General features: G+C 37.9%; 2 protein-coding genes across 5 annotated transcripts; one reads left to right on the top strand and one right to left on the bottom strand.

Annotated features, from left to right (window-relative positions):
• Positions 1-104: 104 nt before the first annotated feature.
• Positions 105-16616, bottom strand: LOC122297661 (thaumatin-like protein 1b). Of its 4 annotated transcripts, none has more exons than XM_043107792.1 (4): positions 16477-16616; positions 6374-6475; positions 5921-5991; positions 105-766 (listed from the first exon to the last, which is right to left on the bottom strand). In XM_043107792.1, the coding sequence occupies exons 1-4, from the start codon at positions 16535-16537 to the stop codon at positions 152-154; spliced, it is 849 nt and encodes a 282-aa protein (XP_042963726.1). In that variant the 5' UTR covers positions 16538-16616; the 3' UTR covers positions 105-151. The 4 variants fall into 4 exon arrangements, with proteins under 4 accessions (XP_042963726.1, XP_042963727.1, XP_042963729.1 ...); XM_043107793.1 differs by having other exon boundaries at positions 6377-6475; XM_043107795.1 differs by having other exon boundaries at positions 6374-6466; positions 16477-16604.
• LOC122297660 lies at positions 855-2673 on the top strand. Its single transcript, XM_043107791.1, has 2 exons — positions 855-2278; positions 2608-2673. The coding sequence occupies exons 1-2, from the start codon at positions 1174-1176 to the stop codon at positions 2643-2645; spliced, it is 1143 nt and encodes a 380-aa protein (XP_042963725.1). The 5' UTR covers positions 855-1173; the 3' UTR covers positions 2646-2673.
• Positions 16617-21728: the final 5112 nt, after the last annotated feature.

Raw genomic sequence — 21728 nt, 5'->3', positions numbered from 1 at the left:
ATTAATTTTCTATATGCAGTAATTCATTAATTATTATTTGTTACCTTCAGTCGATTATTATTATAATTATTATAAAGAGAAGCTGGAAATGCATGCAATATGCATGAATGCATAACTCTTGATCTCGTCTCATGATCAAGCTAGATGTTATTCAAGGGCAGAAAGTGATAACGTAATTAGGTGCACCGGAGCAGGTAAAGGTGTTGTTCACATCATCATAAGCATAGCTATAAGCTTGAGGGCATTGGTTCTTGAAAATCATTGAATAGTTCGTGGGAGGACATGCTGGGGTAAGGAAGTCGCCAGTGCAGCAGTATTGTGGCTGATTGAATGCTGTGCATGCGCTCTTGCATGCGATCACGCTCCCATCTGGGGCTTTCTGTTGTAGCTCTAATGGGCAAACCGCGTTCACATCCATTGGGCAAGTCGAGGTATGGCAAATACCGGTCCCGCCATCTGGGCTCACTGAAACAGGCATGTTGAAACCATCGACAAGGCTGACATCGTAAAAGTCTCTCCCACCAAACATCCCTACGTTGAATTCTACCAGAGACACTGGCAGGCTGGCACCATTGCCATTGCATGTTACTTGGCCAGATGCGCAATCAGCAGTAGCGCAAGAGAACCAACCTGAGGTGTTCGTGGAGCAACCAGTTTGTGCCCAAAAACGGCCTGACCATGGAGTTTGGACATCCAGTGATGTAGATGCTCTGGATGCTAACGCAAATCCGGTAGTTGATAGTTGAGTACTCTGACCACCAGTAATTGTTGGAGTATAGCATCCAAGATTGAACAAATGGAATTAAAGTCTAAAGCAGCAGCAGCAGCAGCACGTGTTAAATTAAAAAGAGGAAGAAGAGTTAGTTAGTTAGTTAGTTAGTTAGTCATTTTACTTTCTTTCTGCACTTATATAAACAGAGTTTCATTTTGTAATCATTCAATTCAGTCAATACAAGTCTCAGTTTCAAGTTTTCTCTCTTGTCTCGAGTTCATGATATTGATTTCATCTGAAACTTAACATGGTATCAGATTGAAAATACTCTTGCTTCCGCAATCCTTGTATCAGATTTCATCTCAAATTTCACTTCCTGATATGATTACAAACATCTTCATCCCGAAATCTTTGTAATCTCTAAATCATAATTTTCTTGCATTTCTTGGAAATTTCCAAGAATGAATTCTGATGATGATGTATCTGTTCATTCTTCTCATCTTCGTCAAAATCCTTCGGATGATTCCTCTAGTCCATATTACTTGCATCCAAGTGATAATCCTGGTGCATTGCTGGTTTCAGAAATATTTGTTGGCAATAATTACATTGCCTGGAGTCGAGCTATCATCATTGCCTTAACTGTCAAGAACAAAGCTGCGTTTATTGATGGATCAATCCTTGCTCCTCCTGCTGATCAACGTGTTCTCCACACTGCTTGGCTTAGAGCCAATAATCTGGTACTTTCTTGGCTTATGAACTCCATATCGAAAGAAATCAGAAGTAGTCTTCTTTATGTTGCTTCTGCTGTCGATTTATGGAATGAATTGAAAACCAGATATTTGAGAAGTGATGGTCCTAGAGTTTTTCATCTTGAAAAATCTCTCAGTTCCATCACTCAAGGCTCTTTAACAATTACGGAGTACTTCAGTTCATTTAAGACACTTTGGGATGAATATCTCAACTACAGACCCTTTCCTACTTGTAGCTGTGGAAAGATGGCTTCATGCACCTGCAACCTATTTGATTTTCTTCTTATGAGACAACAGTCTGATTATGTTTTAAAGTTTTTAGTTGGTCTCAATGACTCTTATGCCTCAATAAGGAGTCAATTACTTCTCTGTTCTCCATTGCCAAGCATGGCAAAGGTATTTTCTTTGCTGATTCAAGAAGAAAGTCAGAGAGAGTTGAATAATTCTGTTGATCATGAAACTCATGCTCTGTTGGTCAAACAAGTTAATCACCAGCCTAAGTTCTTGAAAGAAAAGTCAAAGAGGTCCTCTCTATACTGTACTCACTATGGGTACAATGGACACACTGTGGAGAAGTGTTTCCAGTTGCATGGATACCCCCCTGGTTGGACTGGACCCAAAGGCAAGCGATATTCACCTACTGTAAATGCAGCTATCTCAAATGAAGAGGTCTATATTACCAACAGCAATGAGAACCAAAAGTTTTCTTTAACTCATGAGGAATTTACCAAGCTTTTAGCACTTGCTAATTCAAATCCTTCACTGCCTCAAACAAACCTCACACCAGCTGTGAATCTTGCCACTTCTCATTTCTCTGGTAACTTTCTAAACTCTTCTTGTTTTTCTGTTTCTTCAAACCAAGAACATGAAATTTCATGGATATTAGACACTGGTGCAACAGATCATATGATCTGTTCACCTCTTCTATATTCTTTTACACCTAAGCCTATTAATACTCTCATTAACCTACCTAATGGCCAATCTGTTTCTGCCAATTATATTGGCACCATTTGCCTCTCTGACACATTATCTTTAAATAATGTGTTATGTGTCCCTAGTTTTTCTTTCAACTTGCTTTCTATCTCAAAACTAACCAAAGATACTAATATCTCTGTTTCCTTCTTTAACTCTTATTGCCTTTTACAGGACCAATCAGCAAAGAGGATGATTGGGATTGCTCATGAAAAACATGGACTTTACCACTTCAAACAAGTTACTACCTGCACCAAGAATAAGTTTCATTCTCTACCATTTGCTTCAGCTATTACCCAACAACATTTAGATATCTGGCATAACAGATTAGGACATGTTTCTATCTCTAGATTACCTTTTCTTAGACAATTAGAACCTTCTATATCTCTTGATTCGAATAATGTTTGTGATACATGTCATTTTGCAAAGCAAAGAAAGCTTTATTTCCCTGTTTCTCAGACACATTCAAATAAAATTTTTGATTTGATACATTGTGACATCTGGGGTCCCTTTGGTGTTGTATCTTATTCTGGCTTCAGATTTTTCCTTACAATAGTTGATGATCACACACGATGTGTTTGGGTATATATGCTCAAAGCTAAGTCTGAAGTTCCTTCCATCTTAAAAACATTCTGTACAATGGTAGAAACACAATTTAATGTTTCTGTCAAAGCTCTTAGATCAGACAATGGGTCTGAATTTCTTATTCCTCAATTCTATCATGATAAAGGTATATTACATCAAAAGAGCTGTGTAGAAACTCCACAACAAAATGGTGTTGTGGAGAGGAAGCATCAACACCTACTAAACACTGCTCGAGCTCTAATGTTCCAAGCAAATCTCCCTCTAACTTTTTGGAGTGATTGTGTGTTAACAGCAGCACACATCATAAATAGAATCCCTACTCCTCTACTTAGAAATAAAACACCTTTTGAAATGCTCTTCAATAAAGCTCCTAATCTTTCCCATTTAAAAGTATTCGGATGTCTTTGCTTTGCATCAACTCTTTCAAATCACAGGCATAAATTTGATTCAAGGGCTTTAAAGTGCTTATTCTTAGGATATCCTTCTGATATCAAAGGATACAAATTGTTAGATCTAAACACAAACAGAACATTCATTTCAAGGAATGTCATATTCCATGAAAGTCATTTTCCTTTTAAAGCCTTACCATCTAATTCCGAGGCTCATTCTTTTCTATTTCCACCAAATACTTCTGTTTCAGATTTTTCTTCCCTTTTTCCTAATACTCCCTCAAATCCATTTTCAAATACATCAAATCCAACAATTCAACAAATGGAAAACACAGAAACACTGACTGTACCAAATAGTCAGAATCCTATGCTGCATAATCAATCAACCCTCAATATTGAACCAACTCTCAATATTGAATCAACTCTCAATATTGACCCAACTCTCAATACTGAATCTTCCAGTGGTCAACATTCTCACAACATTGATCACTCTCAGCAGCTCAGAAAATCTTCAAGAATGAAACAAACACCTATCTACTTGCAGGATTATTTTTGTGGTTCTGTCCAAAATGTTGTACAAGCAAACTCCTCATCTCCTCATGCTGCTTGTTCTTCTAACAAAGGTATTCTCTATCCTATCTCTGAGTTTATATCCACAACTAGACTGTCTTCATCTCATAAAGCATTCCTAGCCTCAATTTCTGCTTCTCAAGAACCCAAAACCTTTAAACAAGCTGTCCAAATACCTGAATGGCAAGCTGCTATGCAAAAAGAAATAAATGCCTTAGAGTTAAATAAGACTTGGGAACTTGTTACTCTTCCTAAAAATAAACAGACCATAGGCTGCAAGTGGGTTTTTCGAATTAAATATAAAGCAGATGGCACTATAGAGAGACACAAGGCTAGATTGGTTGCTAAAGGCTACAATCAACAAGAGGGATTGGATTTTTTTGACACTTTTTCTCCAGTAGCAAAGATTACTTCCATTCGATTAATCCTAGCCATAGCTGCCATTAAAAATTGGCATCTTCACCAACTAGATGTAAATAATGCTTTTTTACATGGTGACTTATATGAGGAGGTTTATATGGAATTACCTCCTGGTATGGCTCAAAAGGGAGAAAACAAAGTTTGCAAACTTCTCAAAAGTCTTTATGGCTTAAAACAAGCTAGTAGACAATGGTTTGAAAAATTGTCCAAGGCTTTGCTTCAATATGGTTTTGTTCAAGGTACTTCAGATTCTTCTTTGTTCATCAAGAAATCTGAATCATCTTTCCTAGCTATACTGGTCTATGTGGATGATGTCTTACTGGCTAGTGATAGTTTGATTGAAATTCAACTACTCAAAGATTTCTTATATCACCAGTTCACAATTAAAGACTTGGGAGAACTCAAATATTTCCTTGGCTTGGAGGTGGCAAGGTCCAAGAATGGAATCTCTATTTGCCAAAGGAAATATGCTCTTGATATACTTCAAGATACTGGCATGCTTGCTGCCAAGCCTGCTACATTCCCAATGGAATCCAATCTAAAGCTCACTGCAACAGATTCTGTCTTGTATGATGATCCATCAGCTTACAGAAGAATGATTGGAAGATTGTTATATTTAACTCTCACCAGACCTGATCTTACCTATTCAGTTCAAGTCTTAAGTCAGTTCCTTTCCAAACCAGCAATCAGTCATTATAAGGCAGCCACCAGAGTTCTTAGATATTTGAAAGCAACACCAGGACAAGGATTACTTTTTCCCTCATCATCAGACTTGCAACTGAAAGCCTTTTCAGACAGTGACTGGGCAGGGTGTATTGACACTCGAAAAAGTGTCACAGGGTTTGCTATCTTCTTAGGCAACTCACTGGTTTCATGGAAAAGCAAGAAACAGGCAACAATAAGCAGGTCATCTGCAGAGGCAGAGTATCGGGCCATTGCATCAACCACCTGTGAGATTCAATGGCTTATTTATGCCTTGCAAGATTTAGGAATTAATCATTCTCAATCAACAATGCTCTATACAGACAGCAAGGCAGCCTTATCCATAGCAACAAATCCTGTTCAGCATGAGAGGACAAAGCACATAGAAATCAATTGTCACCTTATCAGAGAAAAATTACAGCAAAAAGTCATCAAGCTATTTCATATTCCTTCAAGGTTGCAGCTGGCAGACATATTGACAAAACCCCTTGGTTCTCTACTTTTTCATCACACATTACGCAAGATGAACATCATTAATATCCATGTTCATCTTGAGGGGGGGTGTTGGAGTATAGCATCCAAGATTGAACAAATGGAATTAAAGTCTAAAGCAGCAGCAGCAGTAGCACGTGTTAAATTAAAAAGAGGAAGAAGAGTTAGTTAGTTAGTTAGTTAGTTAGTCATTTTACTTTCTTTGTGCACTTATATAAACAGAGTTTCATTTTGTAATCATTCAATTCAGTCAATACAAGTCTCAGTTTCAAGTTTTCTCTCTTGTCTCGAGTTCATGATATTGATTTCATCTGAAACTTAACAGTAATGGATAAGGTTCCTGGCCAGATGGTACTTGGACAGTTGTTTCTGAAAGTTATTGATCTAACGGATTGAGCACCTGCAACATTCATACATATGCAACATCAAACCAAAAAAATCGCTTGTCACCACCAGTGACGACGTGAAGAGTGGGCGCCGCCGGGGCCGCCGGTGGGGGCCCTAAGCAAAGGTTAATATTTAACAATTCTTAATAAAATTTAATATTTTAAGTATATTATTATTCATTTAATTTAATTTTATATAATACATTGATAGATAAATTCTTAATTAGGGGATTTATTAAAAAAATAATATTTACTTTTATACACATTTAAGACATAGGAGAAGATAAATAAAGTATTTTTATTTGTAGTCATTCAGATTCTCTAAAAATTTTGTGTATACACTTTTTAATTAAAAGATTAGATAAACTTTGTTGTTCCAATATAAAAGAGTAGTACTACTTGGCCGCTTCAAAATCATAATCCTGACTTCGTCGGGTCCGCTAGTCACCGTGCATATATCATGTTGAACATGATCAGAGCCATTATATCCTGCATCGACTTAGATATATGCAGCAAATGAAGTTAGTCAAATATATACCATATCAGCTAGTAAGTCACACATATATGCATGCTTATCACAATCATATAAGTGCGTACGTGTATATGCTATGACATGGTATTCATATATATTCGATCTATTACAGTATGTCATATAATTAAAATTACTTTTATATATAAACAATCAATTTTTATTGGCATGTAATTTTATATATAAGCTTGTTCATTGGAGGTTCATGCTCAATTTGGCAAACAACTATTCTCAAGGGTTCTCATATATTTTTTTCCCAAACATCACTCATATATAAAACACTTTTCAATTTTAAATATTCATCTTTTTCCATATAATCATTATCTAATCATTACAATTTTCTCAAACTCCCAAACAAAATATAAAAAGCAATATCACTTTTTCAAATTTCAAAACAAAAGCAATATTAAAAAATTACATTCAAACAATTTAATATTATTTTATAGTATTTTTATTCAATTTTTCTCTCTCTCATTTCCCAAAACCAAATAAAATATCTTAATTCAAACTATTTCATTACTCATCCAGGAGAGAGAATCTTGGAACAAATCAAAGCATAGAGACAGTTAAACCCACAAGTACATAAATTCTACACTTCTCTATGGTGTTTACATTGTGGACAGATTAAAGGTGGTCTTCGAGTGTGGTTCTATTGGTGCGTGAGAGGGTTGGGTGAGGATGACTAATTTTCAAATGTTGCAATAGAAACCTAAATCCACCGATGCCTACTCTGAGTTTGAGCACAGGATGGAAGAATTGGTGCTTGGGCACTTGGATGACTGTAGGTCATTTGCTTCATGTAGCTCTACACACACTCCTGATGATGAGGATGATGAGGATTATCAGCTAGTTTGGAGGAGGAGGAGGTCTAATTTGGAAGGTGATGATTTGGCAGAGTCATCTACTGCATGGTGTTCCCACTCTCGTATTATGGGTAGCTGGGCTTCCCGATAGGCGCAAGAGATGATAACCACAATTGAGAGGGGAAGCCGCGAGATTGAGTTGATAGCGCTTGCACATATGTGTTGGAAAGTCTAGTAAAGGGTTTAGAGATCAGTACCTCAAGAACTAGACATTTGTTTCCATTGTACCGGGAGCACTGTAGCAACGGCTGAAACTTGAGCGAGGAAAAACTTCTCTCTGTCCCTAACCACATGACATAATAGAATCCAATAGGCTAATTCTATTATCTATAGGGTGAGAGAAGGGTTTTCACATCTATTAATATTTTTATCCCATCCTATTACGAGCCTAAGATCAATATAAGATCTATACTAATCCATAATAAATACAACAAGCTTCCATTTGGACAACATAAATCATTCAATCACAAAATGAAAACCAACCAAGCATCTTCATAACATAACAAGCCTAAAATTAGTTAGGGTAACCATATAGCAATAGGATGTATGAAGCTCAACAGGCACTCATAATCACATGACTTAGATAAATGAGATGCAAGTATGACGGATAAATAATATGAAATAGTAGTTAACACTTACTTTCATAAGAAGCCCAACAAGATAAATCTGAATTTCCTATGTTACGACTATTTTAATGTCATAAACAGAATGTGCACACAATAACATATGGCAACATAAGTCAAAATTCACAATTCTCACATACATACAAAACTCCTACCGACTAAATACAATAGAAGAGCTCTTAGAATATTGAAAGAATGAAACTAATACAAAATTATCACAAAATATCTTCAATGGTCTCATAATAGTATACACAATACTCAAACCTAAGATAAAAGTTGAGGAAGTTGTAGCTATTTGTTTGACATTTGTACAACAAAAAAAACCCCTCCTGCCATCATGAACACATAACCTTGAGTTGATCTCCTATCATCTAGACAACCTACACAAATGGCATCAAACTATCCAACTATATCTAGAATGTTGGATCACCGATATGTTAGCAAAAAACCTTTTGTACCCTGTGAGTACCTCAGTACAGTTTTAGCAGGTTTCTAGAGATTCAATCTATGATCACTCAAGTATCTCCAACAGCACCTAATAATTACTCATAAGCTAGTAATAATTACTCAATATATATAAACAACCAATTTTTATTGGCATGTAATTTTGTGATAGAATGAGTATGCCACATGTCTCTTCTCCAATAGAACGTAATAATTACTCATAAGCTTGTTCGTTGGAGGTTCACACTCAATTTGGCAAACAACTATTCTCAAGTGTTCTCAGATATTTCTTTCACAAACATCACTTAAACATAAAACACTTTTTAGTTTTTAATATTCATCTTTTCCATACAATCATTATCTAATCATCAATAATTTTCCAAACTTCCAAACAAAACACAAAAAATAATACAACTTTTTCAAATTTCAAAACAAAGGTATATTCAAAAAATTTAATATTATTTATAATATTTTATTCAACTTTTTCTCTCACATTTTTCAAAATCTAGTAAGATATCATAACTCAAACTATTTCATTATTATTTATAGATATACTTAGATATTCTAAATATTCTAGAACCACCATCCGCGAGAGAGAGAATCTTGGAACAAATCAAAGCATAGAGGGAGCTAGACCCACAAGTACATAAATTCTGCACTTCTCTATAGAGTTTACATTGCGGACGGATTGAAGGTGGTCTTCAAGTGTGGTTCTGTTGGTATGCATGGGGGTTGGGTGAGGATGATTGATTTTCAAATGCTGTGACAGAAACCTGAATCCACTAATGCCTACTCTGAGTTTGAGCACGGGATGGAGGAATTGGTGCATGGGCACTTGGATGACTGTATGTCATATGCTTAATGTAGCTCTACACACACTCCTAATGATGAGGATGATGAGTGTTATCAGCCAGTTTGAAGGAGGAGGAAGTCTAATTTAGAAGGTAATGATTTGGCAGAGCCATCTGCTACGTGGTATTCCCCCTCTTGTATAATGAGTGGGTGGGCTTCCCAATAAGTACAGGAGATGATAACCACAATTGAGAGGAGAAACCGCGAGTCTGAGTTGATGGCGCTTGCATGTTTGTGTTGGAAGTCTAGTAAAGGGTTTAGAGAGTACCTCAACAACCACATATTTGTTTTCCATTGTATCGGCAACATTGTAGCAATAGCTGAAACATGAGAGAGGAAAAAAATTTCTCTGTCCCTAGCCACACAACATAATAGAATCCAATGGGCTAATTCTATTATCTATAGGGTGAGAGAAGGGTTTCCACATCTATTAATATTTTTGACCCATCCGATTATGAGCCTAAGATCGATACAAGATCTATGCTGATCCATAATAAATACAAGTAGCTTCCACTTGGACAACATAAATCATTCAATTACCAAATGAAAACCAACCAAGCATCTTCATAACATAACAAGTCCAAAATGTGTTTGCAAGTATTTAATTAGTTATGGTAACCATACAACGACAGGATGTATGACGCTCAATAGGGATTGGTCACAATCACATGACTTAGATAGATGAGATGCAAGTATGATGGAGAAATAATATGAAATAGTAATTAACAACTACTTTCATAAGAAGCCTAACAAGATAAATCTGAATGTCCTATGTTACGACTATGTTAATGTCATAAACATAATGTGCACACAATAACATATGGAAACATAGTCAAAATTCACAATTCTCACATACATACAAACCTCCTACTGACTAAATACAATGGGGAAAAGCTTCTGAGTCAAGGCAATGGGGTAGAAGTCTTTAAGATTCAAGGCTCAAAATTTTCTATTCCCTTCCATGTGTTAGTTTTGGAAGGATGTGATGTAGTCCTCGGGGTTCAATGGTTAAGAACTTTGGGCTCTATCACTTGGAACTTTGTAGATATGTCTATGCAGTTTGAGTGGGGTGGCCAGATGGTGAGCTTGCAAGGCTTAACTTCTGCCAGTATATATATGATGTCTGGTGTTAAGGGCTTTAAGTCACACTTTGTGAATAAACAAGGCTGGTTTTTACAGTTGATGCCTATTGAACATCAACCTGTTGAAGTTTTTGTGGAAGGTCTAATGGCTGACTTACTTAAGCAATCCAGTGACGCATTTGTTGAACCTGTTGGGCTGCCTCGAAGGACAGCGTTTGATCATCCAATTAATATCAGGGAAGGGGCTTCTCCTATTTCAGTAAGGCCATGCAGGTACCCTCATTACCAGAAATCTGAGATTGAGAAGATTGTCCATGAATTGTTGCATTCTAGTGTAGTCAGACCTAGCCAGAGTCCAATCTTTTCACCTGTGTTATTAGTTAAGAAGGCTAATGGCACTTGGCGTATGTGCATAGATTATAGAGCCCTAAACCATGAAACCATAAAAGATAAATTTTCAATTCCTGTGATAGATGAATTACTTGATGAATTGTTTGGGGCTAGAATCTTTTCAAAGTTCGATTTAAGCGCTGGTTACCACTAGATTCGTGTGAGGGATGAGGATATTCCAAAGACAGCTTTTCGAACTCATGAGGGGCATCATGAATTTCTAGTGATGCCATTTGGACTCACTAATGCCCCTGCCACATTTCAGGGCTTAATGAACCATATTTTCAAGCTTTTTTTGAGAATGTTTGTTTTGGTTTTTTTGATGATATCCTCATATACAGTAAAAATGTTACTGACCATTTGTTGCATGTAAAGACTGTTTTGAGTACATTGAAACAACATACTTTGTATGCCAAGATGTCAAAGTGCAAGTTTGGTGTACCTGAGATTGAGTATTTGGGCCACATTATATTTGGGAAAGGAGTACAAACAAATCCAGCAAAGACTGCAGCTATGGTTAATTGGCCTGTTCCTAAAACCTTGAAGTCTTTGAGAGGTTTTTTGGGCTTGATAGGCTACTGCAGGAAGTTCATCCGAAGGTATGGTTCTATAGCAACTCCTTTGACAGATTTATTAAAAAAAAAATTCTTTTTGCTGGAATGATAAGGCTACTATGGCATTTGAATTATTAAAAAGTGTTGTTAGTAGTCCTCCTGTGTTGAGGTTGCCGGATTTCACTAAAGTTTTCACCATAGAATGTGATGCTTCTGGGGTGGGTCTTGGAGCAGTCTTGATACAAGAGTCTCAACCAATAGCCTTTTATAGTAAAGCTTTGAAGGGAAAAGCTTTTCTATTATCAACCTATGAAAAGGAGCTATTGGCCTTGGTTTCTGCTATTCAGAGATGGAGACCTTATCTGTTGGGCCATCCCTTTAAAATCAAGAATGATCAGCAGGCTTTAAAGTTCTTGGTGGAACAAAAATTTGGTACGGAGGCCCAACACAAATGGGTGTCCAAGCTCATTGGTTATGATTTCATCGTAGACTATAAAAAGGACAAAGAGAATCTGGTTGCTGATGCTCTTTCAAGGAAGGGTGAAGAAGAACAAGCTCTAATTGTTATGATTACTTTTCCCACTCCTTTGTGGATTGAAGAACTTAAGAATAGTTATTCCTTGTGCCCTGAATATGTGGATTTGGTTCCTAAATTGCAGCAAGGTTAGCAGGGTCCAAAACATTTTTCTACTCAACAAGGGTTGTTACTCAGAAAGGGCATGCTGGTGATAGTTCATTCTTCATCTATTTTTATCCATACTGCAATTTATCCATGACAATCCACAAGCTGGTCATGTGGGTTATCATAAAACACTTCAAAGGGCTCGAAGAGATTTTTGATGGCCTGGTATGCGAAAAGATGTCAAGAAGTTGGTTAAGGAATGTGAAACCTGTCAGGCCAGTAAGAGTGAAAATGTGAAGTACCCTGGCCTTTTACAACCTTTAACAGTCACTGATTTTCCTTGGTTGGATATATCTATGGATTTTATTGAAGGGTTACCCCTTTCTAATTTTCTGTAGTGTTGTCTGTGGTGGACAGATTGACTAAATTTGCTCATTTCTTTCCACTTTCACATCCCTACACAGCTGTTAAGGTAGCTCTAGTTTTTTTAATGGGGTCTTCAAATTGCATGGATTGCCTCGATCAATAGTTTCAAACAGAGATGCAGTTTTCACTAGCTCTTTCTAAAAACAGTTGTTTCACTTGCAAGGTGTTTCCTTGGATTTAACTTCCTCATACCATCCTCAATTTGATGGCCAAACAGAAGCATTAAATAAATGCTTGGAGGGATATTTGAGATTTTAGTGTAGTCAACAACCAAAGCAGTGGACTTCATGGTTGGCTATGGCTAAGTGATGTTACAATACTACTCTACACTCTTCCATCAAAATGACTCCATTTGAAGCCCTTTATGGTTTTGGTCCCCCTAAACTCCTTTCTTATGTGCCTAGCATTTCCTCGAATGATGTTGTTGATCAACAGTTAAAAACAATGGATGAATTACTAAGGTTGTTGAGGGATAACATAGCACAAGCACAGCATAAGATGAAATTTTTTGCTAAGAGGGGCAGAACATATAGATCTTTTCAGGTGGGTGACTGGGTCTTCTTAAAACTACAGCCTTATAGGCAGAAGACATTGGCTATGCGCCATAATATGAAATTAGCTCCAAAGTTTTATGGCCCATTTCTAGTTCTGCAGAAAGAGGGGTCAGTGGCTTATAAACTTGATTTGTCATCATCTTCCAAGATCCATCCTATCTTCCATGTCTCTTGCTTAAAGAAGAAGCTGGGGCAGCATGTCATTCCTTTACCCACCTTACCTCCAACTGATTCTAATGGCCAATTGCAACCTGAGCCACAATAAATCCTTGATAGGAGGATGCAAAAGAGAGGTAACCATGCTGTAACTAAGGTATTATTGAGCTGGGTGGGGGCTGCTCCTGAAGATTCCTCTTGGGAGTATTTGTGGAAATTGAGGTAGTTATATCCCCACTTGGTTGGGACTATCTTGTAGATGTGTGGATTTGGGTTGAAGGCCTTGTGGGCAAGTCCTTTAAGAGGGGGAGAATGTTATGTGTGGATCTGGATTGAAGAAACAAATCAACAGGCAACGGTTTTTAACAGACTGTGATACGGTGAGTTTTGGATATAGTGAAACGGTGTGCAGTAAGGGATGCGAGTTAATGAAACGGTGCGTAGCGGAAAAAAGTATTGTCGTGCGAATTAATTGGTTGAGTTTAATAAAACGATTTGTTTTGTGGTGTTATGTGGAATAAGCCATTATGGCACCGTTTTATGTTTTACGTTTTAGGGAAGCTTTGTAGTCTGTTAGTTAGTTCTGTTACTTCTTCCTGTAAATAGAGTCAATCAGGTTTGCAGAGAGAATCATCGACCATTTTACTTATGATATTGATTTATAAGGAGTTTGGAGATTGCTCGAAAATCTCTTCCGAATAATATAGAAGCTTGTGATTCTATTCTGAATTCTTCTTTCCGTGATTGAGTCTGTTCATGATTTTGAGTAACTACGTTCTGAACCTTTATTCTAGAAGAGATTAGAATTCTGATCGTAATAGCAGTTGAGCACAATGTTTTGAATACCGTACCGGATGGCATACCGGTCAAGGCACTGGAACGAAATATTTCGGTACCGGTACCGTTTCGTGTACCGTTTCGGGATAGTCGATATATAAATAAATTATATATATAAATATATATATATAAATTATATTTCAAAATAATAATCTATATATAAATAAATTATACATGAATACATATGTATATATAAATTATAAATAGTCTGATATAAATTAAGGTAAAAAAATGAGATTATAACTTAAAAAAATGAAAAAAAAAAAAACATAAAGGCCGAAATACCGGCCGGTACGCAAGCCGGTACAGGCCGAAATACAGGCCGATACGGTCGGTACCGGCCGGTATTTCAGTCGGTACGAAACAGGTACCTTACCTGTACCGGCCTGGTGACCGGTACGGAATGTACCGGCCATACCGGTCGGTACGGTACGGTACCAAAAACACTGGACTTGAGCATCAAGGAGGCACATGACAATCTGGTCAACCGGGTCAATCAAACCAGTCAAACCGAGTTAAACTCAGCCAATCAAACAGGTCATGGTCAATGATCAAACAACGTCTAACAGTTCAAGGCCAATCCATGGATAGCGGGTATGGTTATAAGATTTGATCTAGCCCAATGAACTTAAAACCCAAAAGGATTAAATGCCGAGCAACAATGGGTGGAATCACATCTACAAGCCTCAAGCCCAAAATCAAATAACACAAGCCTCCAGCGACCACCACATAAGATGGGGAAGAAGTTTTCGGTCAACCCATAATACTCAAAACCGAACCAAAAAGAATTTCGAACGGTGAAAAACTCACAAGAAACGAAAGGGTATTTCACAAGAAAAATGCTATGCTTCCCGCTAGGAGCCACCGCTGAAAAAAAAATATATATTTTTTTTAATTTTTTCTTTTACTTAGCGATTAACAATGTGTTTTTAAATGATGTTATGAATTTTTTTTGTTAAAAAAAAAGTATTTAATAGTGTTAAAAAAATACATCTAAAAAACTGTAAAATAAAAAAAAAAATCAAACTTTACACTAACAGTGGCTCCCAGCGAGAGCTGGGAGCGGTAACTGTAGCATTATCCATTTCACAAAATCAAAACACTATTTTCACAATATCTAAAACTGAAGCTCGAATACCAATTATTGGAAAGCCTAGCAAGAGCATTCACATCCGGTGTCTTAAAGCACCAGATTTCTTCTAATTTAAGGTTTATTATACGGTTTTAATTAAAATACTCTCTACATCCGGATCCCTATTTTAGAAAAAAGATTTAGGAAATAAACAATGATTACCTATATTTGAGAAACTACTATTTATTCCCTAAACTATTTTTTATTCATATTTTATTCTAATACATAAAATAAATTATTCTTTCAATCATTTACACTTTCTATCATACTTATATTTGTTATAGTTTTAAATAATAATTTTAAAAATAATATCATACTCACAAAAAAATAATTTAAATTTTTGTTTAAAATATTTACTAGAGTAATAGTTCAAAACATAACAAAAAAAATATTGAGTAGTTAAGTTTATAAATAAAAGTGAGAAAAAAATTATAAAGAAAGAATAGAGAAATATTATTTTAATATAATAGAGAAAGTACAGAGAATGAGACGTAGGAAGTTTTTGAAAAATGAGTAAAATTTTAAAAAAACTTTTAAAAAATATCGTTTTTAGTTAAATTATAATAAATTTTATTGGAAACCAATGTAAATACTCAAGGGTTGAAAGATTACTTCAGAAACCAAACATCCATTTTCCACCGTACTGGCGGCTCTGTTGCGATGGGTGAAACTTGAGAGAATAAAAACTTCCCTCTAGCCCTAACCACACAATTACAATCCAATGGATTAATTCTATTGTATATATAGGATGAGAGAAGGGCTTCTCATGTGTTAAATAGGAAAGTTTGCACGCGGTTTCAATTATTTGTTCATCTTTTTTGAGGGAGTCTCAGTCCCCGACCTCAAGGCGGCAGGGGGTTGCGGAGAGGCCGAATGCACAGGCATCTGCGATTTTGCAAAGGGGGCTTGAGTTGGAGGATGAGCATCTGTTGAATCGGAGGTTGAGGCAGCAAAGAAGTGTTGAGTCTAACACCAAGGTGTCAAGTACAAACATTTCGGAAAAGTCAAGCGAGTGAGAATCAAGGGATCGAGCTTGAGAGATGCAAACGAGAGTGAAAACGAGTTTAGGAGCTGGGCTCGTGCAGATAATAACAAGTCTAGTCGGTATCTTCCTCCGCTAGCTAGTGTTAGATTGGAAAGCAGGATCGGGTTGGAAAATCTGGATTTCAGAAGCAGACTCAGGTCGGAAATTTGGGGTAACGTGACCACTTCGGAATTGTTTGTTCGGAAATCTGCTTTTCGGGATCGGGTAAACAGTCCTACTTGATACATATATCTAAAATACATACATCCACACATAAATCCAATAGTTAAAGCGTTTATAACTAAATGAATGCTTAATGACAAAACAAAAGAAGATATGCAATTAAAATTTCTATTCAAGCTATATATAAAACGTTGAAGAAATCTCGATACTGATGACGATGAGGCATACCAGAGAGGAAAAAGAAGGCCAAGATAAGGCAGGAGATCATCAGTGAAAGGGTCTTCTTCATCGCTGCCAGTTATGAACATGATGGGATACTCCATACTCGTAACTCGATGTTCTATATGGAGGCTCAAGTCATACGCGGTTTAATTTTAAACAGCGATGGATCACCCATCGGACGTCTAGGTAGGGCCTACCACAAATTAATGTAGTAAATGTCACGTCGGCACTAAAAACTTAAAATAAGAAAAACAAATCCTTTTTTGTTTAACTTCGTAGTCTGAATTTAATAAGGAAAGTGATATTTGGAATTATAGAATGGGTAATGATATCCTTGCGGTTGATTTACTACCCCTTTACCACTTATCCTACTTGGACCATTTTATCATTTTCTTTACTAAAACTGAAACCTTCTCTCTCATTTAGTCTAAAACTTCTATCATATGATGTGATTTTTCTGTCATGATGTATTTTCCGTAAATTGTGCCCCTTTCAATTTTTGAATCACCATTTCAGACTTCATCTTCACAGTTTTCATTTTGAAATTTAAAAACTCTCATATCTCATACTAGCAAGAATCGTTCATCCCAGAACTGTCGAATTCTTTCCTCTCAGAACTGCCGATAGTGATGAACGGCGCCATTGAAAACCAATATCTCATACTATCTCTCTCTCTCTCTCTCTCTCTGACAAGAGCCCTGGCGTCACTCCCAAGCCGGTCGCTCCTCCACCGTTCAACAGCGCCTTCGAAGGTGAGGTTACCGTCTAACTCTCCCCTCTCCTTCTTCTCTCTCTCTCTCTAACTCTCTGTGTGTTTGTATCTGTCTATGGTTTCGGTGGTTTGGGAGATTTAGGCGAAATCACACCGAGTCTGCCGCCTCACCGCACAGTTGACCACCCTTCTGAGCCACCAAATAAGCCCCAAAATTTCCCTCTACGATTTTTCTTCTAGGATGATTACTTGATTGTTGTATACTGTATTTTATAAAATTAATGAAAAATCATTTTTATTGTTCTAAAATATTGATAAATATTTATATATGTGCACAGGTGGTTGAGGTGAATGGAACACAATCAGATAGCTTCGCTGGGGCACAATTGGACCTATACGGAGTTGTGGTTAGCGATATCGATGTAAATCGGAATGAGGACTGAAAATTATCGTCTTCCAGGGGGCAGCCACCATTTTATATGTGAAATTTTTTATTGATTGGGATAAGTAATTCCTTTTGGTTGACTTGGTGTATAAGGGAAGATCCCACAAATCAAGTCAAGGAAAATCAATCAAATAAATAGCCGAGGATCATGCCTCTATCAGCTCACAAATTATAGCAAGTTTATTCTCTGTTTTTGTACAGCCTTACTCTTAGCTAAGTTTCCTAGAATAGACTCTCTAATCTTTGTATTTAAATGTATACGATTACAATGTATGAGGTGTGATTGTTTTTGTCATTACTAAGAAATAAAGATTCAGTTCTTATTCAATCCTCAACATGGTATCAGGAGAGTAGTCCTCTCACGAGAATTCGATCCCTACCCACAATCCCCCACCCTCCACAGAAACTCCCTTGATTGCCCTGAATATTTCTACCCAAATCAATGACAAACTCACCCCCTCCACTTTCCCACAGTGGCGTGCCCAATTTGAAGCTCTTCTTATTGGGTATAATCTCCTCGACTACGTCACTGGAGATAAACCTTGCCCTCCCCTAGCCGATAATCCTACATCCTCCCTTCAGAAAACACATTGGGTAAGGCAGGATAAGCTCATTCTCAGTGCCATCCTTGCCTCCACCACAACCACCATCACCCCTCTAATTTCCGCTGCCAAAACATCTCAAGAAGCCTGGAAAAAACTCAACACCCTTTATGCTTGTAAATCCCGAACCAGGGCTATGCAACTCAAAGAAGAAATTACTCTGTTAAAAAGGGGCAATCAACCAATTCAAGAATACCTACACCTTGTGAAGTCCCTTGCGGATGAAATTGCCCTCATTGATCATCCCATTTCTGATGATGACCTCACTTTATACATCCTCAATGGACTCGGCTCTGATTATCGTGAAATCGCTGCGCCGATTAGGGCTCGAGAGAAATCTCTCACATTTGAGGAACTCCACGATTTACTCGTGGGTCATGAGGCCTATCTTCGCCGCCTTGAAGCATCCACACAGCAGCTGCTTGCCACGGCGAACTATACGAACCGAAGCTCTGGTTCGTCTTCCTCAAATGGAAGCACTGGAAACTCCTCCAGGAGTGCACATAAGCCGCAAGCCTCTAAAGGCTCTTCGGCCCACTCACGCTCTCATTACGGCCCGCGTGATAATAAAAGGAGCCCCAACCCGGGTCGGTCCAATGGGCAGCGCAAGTACCAGCCCAAATGTCAATTTTGTGACCAGCTGGGCCATATTGCAAAAAACTGCCAGAGAGTGACATTTTCTGTAGCCACTGCAAATTGTGTCTCTAGTTCTCAACAGCAGGATTCTAAATGGCTAATTGATTCTGCTGCCTCCCATAACATTACGGGTGATCTAGCCAACTTATCAGTGCACTCGGAATATGACGGGACGGATGAAGTGGTAATAGGTGACGGTTTAGGTTTGCGTGTCTCACACATTGGCTCTTTAGTTTTTCAATCCCCAACACGTACCTTTTATTTAAATGATACACTTTGTGTTCCAAGTATTCGTAAGAATTTAATTTCTGTTCATCATTTCACCACCCAAAATAAAGTTTTTCTTGAATTTCATCCCAACTATTTTCTTGTCAAGGACCAGATCACGGGGGCGACTCTACTCAAGGGTGCATGTGAAAACGGTGTTTATACTCTCCCGAACTCATTGGTGTGATCCCCTTCCAACATGGTTGCAAATGTGCACGAGCGGACATCAATTGATGGGTGGCACAAGAGACTTGGGCATCCATCACAGAAAATTGTCCATCAACTCATCAAATCTTTTTCTCTTCCAATAAAAAAAGACCAAGTGTCTCCCATTTGCATTTCTTGTTCTATGAATAAAGCACATCAACAACCCTTTCATTCAAATAGTTTCATAAGCAATGCACCTCTTGATCTCATTTATACGGATGTTTGGGGTCCCTCACCTACAATTGGTATTGATGGTTCACGGTATTATTTGATTCTTGTTGATCGCTTTACCAAATACATGTGGTTCTATCCTTTGACAAACAAATCCGGAGTAAGCACTATTTTTCCACAATTTAAACATCTTGTGGAAAATTATTTCCAAAGAAAAATCAAAAGTGTTTACTCTGATATGGTGGCGAATTTATAGCACTAAAAAAATATTTTTCCATCCATGGAATTAGTCACTATACCACTGCTCCACATACCCCTCAACAAAATGGGGTTTCCGAACGTCGTCATAGACATCTTGTTGAAACGGGTCTTACACTATTACAAGATGCCTCTCTTTCTTCAATTTATTGGCCTCATGCTTTTCAAACCGCTGTTTATCTCATTAACAGACAACCAACTCCTTTGTTGAAAAATAAGTCACCATTTCAAGCTTTATTTCAACAAAATCCCAACTATCTTAAATTAAGAAAATTCAGCTGTTTGTGTTTTCCCTTAACCCGGCCCTATAACTCAAACAAGCTTCAGCCCAAATCCCTGCCGTGTCTGTTTCTGGGCTACTCCCAAACCCAAAACGCGTACAAGTGTCTTGATCTTTCCTCCAAACGTCTGTACATCTCACGGCACGTCCTCTTTGATGAAACCTGAAGCCCTATCGAAACCCCAGCTTCCAGCATGTCGTCCAAGTCTCCTGCTCCGGTCATCACGGTGCTTCCTCTGTCGCGACCACCACCAGTTCAGTCCGTGAGCACACCGCCTTCACCTGCACCCTCAGGTAATTGCCCTAATCCCTCCTCTTCTAATTTTCTCAATTTACCTTCCTCTGATTTCATCGCACCACACGAGTCACACATGGATGAGTCCACTCACTCTATTGTCTTACCTAATACTGTTATTCATGATTGTAATGTTGAATCCGAACCCAATAATCCCTCTATTGAACCCAACCGAACCCACACCATGACCACACGCTCCATGAATAATATTCACAAACCCAAACAATTTCACTCGGTCACCAAACATCCCATTCAATCAACTATTGAGCCAACTTGTGTGAAACAAGCTCTCTGTGACCCGAAATGGAGGAATGCAATGTCTGAGGAACTCACGGCATTAATGAGGCATGGAACCTGGGAATTAGTTCCACCTCCTTCACCCTGTACACCCGTGGGCTGTAAATGGGTATTTCGCGTAAAAAGGCTTGCTGACGGGTCAGTTGATCGCTTTAAAGCGAGACTTGTTGCGAAAGGCTACAACCAGAGACCCGGTTTGGACTACAAGGAGACATTTAGTCCTGTTGTGAAACCTGCTACAATAAGAACTGTTTTAACCATTGCTGTCATGCAGGGGTGGACTCTAAGACAACTTGACATCAACAATGCTTTTTTGCATGGCATGTTGACTGAAAATGTTTATATGTTACAACCTCTGGGATTCAAGGATGAGAACAAACCTCATCATGTCTGTCGCCTGAAAAGGGCAATTTATGGCCTCAAACAGGCACCAAGAGCCTGGTATTCAGCTTTAAAGCAAACTATTTTGGAGCTTGGATTTGTAAACTCCAAAGCTGATTCTTCACTTTTCATTTACAAATCAAGCTCTGTCATCTGTTTTTTGCTAGTCTACGTTGATGACTTGGTCATAACTGGGAGTGTTATCACTTTTGTTGGCTCGGTAATTGAAAAACTTGGAAATTGCTTCTCTTTGAAAGACATGGGACAGCTCCATTATTTCTTAGGCATGGAAGTCATACCTACAAAGTCTGGCCTTTTTTTGTCTCAGCATAAATACATTAGAGAGGTTCTGTCCAAGCAGCACATGCTAGGTGCAAAAGATGTATCGACACCCTTGTCCACCACCACAGTTTTAAAACTCGTTGATGGTACAAGTTCAGTGGATAGTACCCAATTCAGGAGTGTCATAGGGGCTCTTCAATATTTGTCTCTTACTAGGCCAGACTTTTCATTTGCAGTGAATAAACTCTCTCAATTCATGCATAAACCCACTGAAACTCACTGGACAGCTGCAAAACGTCTTCTACATTACTTGAAACAAACAATTTTTCATGGCCTCCACATCAAAAAAACCAGCAGTTCAGCTCTTACTACCTACACGGATGCAGACTGGGCAAGTAACCTTGATGATAGAACCTCAACATCTG

The sequence above is a fragment of the Carya illinoinensis genome, chromosome 15, assembly GCF_018687715.1.
Source record: "Carya illinoinensis cultivar Pawnee chromosome 15, C.illinoinensisPawnee_v1, whole genome shotgun sequence".
In the NCBI taxonomy this organism is placed as follows: domain Eukaryota; kingdom Viridiplantae; phylum Streptophyta; class Magnoliopsida; order Fagales; family Juglandaceae; genus Carya; species Carya illinoinensis.
Note: the sequence above shows the minus strand (reverse complement) of the source record. Positions and strands in the feature narration are given on the sequence as shown.

Bases quoted from the DNA above. Each gene is read 5' to 3' on its own strand.
- LOC122297660 (XM_043107791.1), top strand. From the start codon at position 1,174: ATGAATTCTGATGATGATGTATCTGTTCATTCTTCTCATCTTCGTCAA. The intron at 2,279-2,607 runs GTAACTTTCTAA...TGCCTTTTACAG, and splicing joins TGCCACTTCTCATTTCTCTG to GACCAATCAGCAAAGAGGAT.
- LOC122297661 (XM_043107792.1), bottom strand. From the start codon at position 16,537: ATGAAGAAGACCCTTTCACTGATGATCTCCTGCCTTATCTTGGCCTTC. The intron at 6,476-16,476 runs GTATGCCTCATC...CATATATCTAAG, and splicing joins GGCCTTCTTTTTCCTCTCTG to TCGATGCAGGATATAATGGC. The intron at 767-5,920 runs ATTACTGTTAAG...TATACTCCAACA, and splicing joins TCTGGCCAGGAACCTTATCC to ATTACTGGTGGTCAGAGTAC.